The sequence below is a fragment of the Hyposmocoma kahamanoa genome, unplaced genomic scaffold (genome assembly GCF_003589595.1).
Source record: "Hyposmocoma kahamanoa isolate Upper Pololo Valley unplaced genomic scaffold, ASM358959v1 100021, whole genome shotgun sequence".
Taxonomy (NCBI): domain Eukaryota; kingdom Metazoa; phylum Arthropoda; class Insecta; order Lepidoptera; family Cosmopterigidae; genus Hyposmocoma; species Hyposmocoma kahamanoa.
In genome coordinates, this window is record NW_020653200.1 from 2540108 (window position 1) to 2544247 (window position 4140).

At 39.8% G+C, this 4140-nt stretch overlaps 1 protein-coding gene across 1 annotated transcript in view; it reads left to right on the plus strand.

Moving 5' to 3' along the window:
• Positions 1–2123: 2123 nt before the first annotated feature.
• Positions 2124–4140, plus strand: part of LOC113228226 — an 8234-nt gene continuing 6217 nt past the window's right edge. The window contains exons 1-3 of the mRNA XM_026461492.1: positions 2124–2142; positions 3335–3462; positions 3705–3821. Of these exons, the coding sequence (XP_026317277.1) occupies positions 3406–3462; positions 3705–3821 (174 nt within the window). The 5' untranslated portion in view covers positions 2124–2142; positions 3335–3405. The remainder of the gene's footprint in view (positions 2143–3334; positions 3463–3704; positions 3822–4140) is intronic.

The window sequence follows — 4140 nt, forward strand, 5'->3', positions numbered from 1 at the left end:
GAACATAAATATTGTTAATAATAACGTGACAGGCGGTGTGGATTTAATAGGTGACCACAGCAAAGACGAGGAGATACTGAGGCACCGTAAAGTTTGGAGCCGGTGGAGTAAATGGGGCGACTGCTCGGTAACATGCGGCCCTGGTATAATCTCTCGGAAGCGGGTGTGCTTGGCAGGGCGCTGCGCGCCCGGCGAGCGCGAGGAGCAGCACCGCCCCTGCGACCGCCCGCCCTGCGAGCGGCTACAGTACGCCAACCTATCCTCTCCAACGTACTTGCATTACTCTGACTAAAATGACTCTAGACAATCAATCAAGCAGCCTCAGTTTCACTACACCGACCTAAGGTACCAAATAATAATCCTAGTATTTGTATGTGTATATTTATACGATCCCTATACTGCACCTACGGTGGGGTCGGGCTTGGTCTGCCGCGCGTGGTCGGGTTAAGATTATGGGGTGTGCTTATACTCTTTGGTGGCACAGCGAATAGTAATATGGGCGCTTGATGAGGAGGCTCTAGATTTGATTCCAGATTTGAGCCTATTTATGAAACGAACATTTCTAAATTGGTTCTGGTCTGGGTATTGCCCTGAGTTATCGTTATTCTGGTATTCATGGTACAATAAATTCCTCAATTTCAAACTAGAAATTTGGTGTGATTGTCTGGCATTTTTTTCCCCTAAAATACTTCTCTCTGGCATAGCTTCCAATAAAAAAATATAACTGAGAGACGGTCGAGATACAACAACGCTATAAGATTGAAAGTGAAGAAGTATGCCTTACATTTTGAACAATTGTGAGATCTTGTACTCGTAATATAGCCTCCATATACTACCTACATATGATGGCGTGCGGACGCTTCGGGCTTCGCCCTCAGCTGGATCTCGGCCTGCGGCCTCGGCACTTATGACTTTATTTGAAAAAAATAACATAGTTCTTTAATGGCGGCCGTATTGAAAAATGGCAAAAAGCAAATTTTGACCGCACATTATTATTAAACACCCATAGAGAACCCCACATGTCGTTTTTTCAATCGAATTAGAGCAAATTTTTATCTGCCGTCAAAAATGTTTGTATGGCAGACATATTGAAAATGGCAAAAAGAAACTTAAATACGCATGCCAATTTTCAACGGGATCAGGGCAAATTTTTTTCAGCCGCCAACGAACGCGCCTATGGCGGTCATATTTGAAAATGACGAAAATCCAATTTTGACCACAAATGTAATATTATCCGGCACTTTAAAATCCTCCAAATGCCAATTTTCAGCTGAATCAAAGCAAGTCTCTTTCGGCAGCATCTTTTAACGAAAAAACCGCTTGTATGGCAGCAATATTAAAACATGGCGAAAAGAAACTTTTAACCCCAAATTGTGATTAAGGACTCCTAAAGACAAGATCGAAGCAAGTTTTTCTTCGGTCGCCATTTTGGGTTCGCCATCTCGAATTTTTTTTTTGACACAGGCAGTTGACCACTATTATTCTCTATGACATTCCTTCCAGCACCTCCTAACTATCTCTAATAATTCCCGTGATAGAAGACTTTGAAATTTATGGCGGCCATCTTGTTTATTTGAATTTCGTATATACTTCTGGCGGAAATTGCCCAGGATGTACCTCATAAACGTGCACAAATATCCCCTCCATATATTGTAGTTTTTGTAGGCCTTTGATCAGCCGCCTCGCAAGGGTATAAATCGCCCGTTTACCAGAACAACGTGTTATCTATATATCTCGATGTTTTTGATAACACATGCTCTGGCAAACGGGCGAAATATTTTTTGCACCATATCGAGAAGTATGCGTTCCATTTTTCTAAGTGGATCAAGATTTGTAGCTTTACATTTATAATGACGTGTTGTGGAAACTATTGTTTACTCGAAGTAAACAATAGTTTGTTTTTGGTTTTGAAATGATATAGGAAAAATAATAATATAAATATTATTAGATGAATCCTGTGTCTTTCCTGTGTCATTAGCTGCAAATTGAGTAAGTGTCGCAACTGAATATACACGCACAGAGGGCGATTTCACTGAAGTGCAATTACCGATATGTTGTTCGAGGTGTGTTTTTTTCTACGAATTGTGATAAATGACACCCATAACATTATTGTGCATAAGGCCGACGTACTACCTTGCGGAGGTAACTATTTTTCCATGGAATTAGTGTGTTATTTTTAAGATACATACAGTTACCGACATGTTCACTTGATAATGGGTATTCGCCGGACAGTAATGTTTCGTCGTTTAACGTAGACAGCAGTGTGAGATTTTAAAATGCAAGCCACATTTTGCTTTACGTTGTCATTTGTGTCCTTTGTAACAGACTTAGCTTCTTCAGAAAGTGAGTTGGTTTATGTGTATTAAAGTCGGTTGTGAAAGCGTAACAAATTGAGATATATTATATAGGTATACATATAGGTAAAGCTAAAAGTTCTTACTCACTGATGCAAAGAGAACGCATACTTCCCGATATGGTGGAGTATGTGGATAGGTTCCAATCAAATATGAGATGACCTGAATGTGGAAAATATGAAAGAGTGATCAACAACGGCCTGCAAAAACTTGCCAATATCCGCTGAGTGCACAGTAAAAAATGTTTGAAATTCAAATAAACAAGATGGCCGCCGTACCAGCGCTCGTTGGTAGCAGATAAAAATTTGCTCTAACCCGACTGAAAATCGGCATGTCGGGGTCTCTACAGGTGTTTGATAATAATTTGCAGTCAAAACATTGACTTACAATTATATGGACGTCGGGTCCGCGCTAAAAAGTGTCCGCACTTGTAAGGCGCTAAAATCGTATACAGAGCGCCAAACTCCGCTTTAGTCTTCATTTGTTCGACTGACAGCGCGATACTGCGATGACATTTCAATTTAAATTTCGAATAGGTTGACTTGGGACATTTTTTTCGTGGTTTTTGTATTAGACCCGTCGTCCATTTATTTGTAAGTCAATGAGTCAAAATTAATATTTCGCCATTATTCAATATGGCCGCCATACAAGCGTTTTTGGCCATAGATAAAAAATTGCTATAATCCTACTGAAAATTGGCATGTGGGGTTTGATCATAATTTGCGGTGAAAATTATTTTTTTGCTACAATAAGGCTGGCATGCAAATATATGTAACTAAAAAAATAACGATCTCTCTGAGGGCAATACCTAGAATACCCGACCAGAATCAACCTAGAAATATTCGTTTTCTAAATTGGCCCCGGCACCCGGAACCACCTCACCAAGCGCCCACCTCACTAACCGCTGTGCCACCGAAGAGCGTAAGCACACTCCGTAACCCCACCGATAGGGCTCATTATTAATATGAAGACAATTGCAGCACCTCAAGAGGCTCAACATGATGAAAACGTCGTCTCTCAAACGCCTACAAGACACTTGGTATTGGATGATATGGATGGAACTTTGGGCCACAGTTCTTTATTTTCGCACTATTACCCAGCATCTCTAGTAAGTGGTTTTCCTCATATTTACATCCATACCAACAGGTATGGATGTAAATATGTTTGTGAATTAACTTTTAACATTGTTTGTGAATTAACTTGGTAGGTAGCATTAAGTTTTTTTAAGTTTTGTTGTTTGTTTTCGCACTTTTCCGTCAGATATCTAGATGTGTATGTATGTGTTACTTAAAATTTTACCAACTGTTATTTTTGTTAATGGAATAAAATGAATAGATTTATTCATAACAGTCACAAGGAATTCCAGAGGCAGTGGTGAAAATACACTCCGACGTCCGACTACCTCCGATGTTTGTGACCCGACTTATCAAGCCGTACTTACCAGGATTCGACCCTCATTTCAATCAGGTCAGCTCAATACTTTAGGCGACTAATTAAAATCTCTCTGATTCTTACTATAATTCGTAATTGGTTGTTACAAATGTAGGTTCAAGATACGTGCACGATTTTGACTAGCTGTCCACATTGTGCTTCCTTTATTAACTTGTTTTTGGAAGCATTTTTCAGGAGTTGGGTGAATTGTATTGTAGCACACATGAAAATCACAATAGGTAAATCGAGTACAAGACTATCCTTTAAACTCCAAGTTCCCTAATTATACAGACAAAATAGTTTTCTTTGTAAAGCTAGCAATGCTTAGACTGCGGACCAACCGTGATCTTGATGT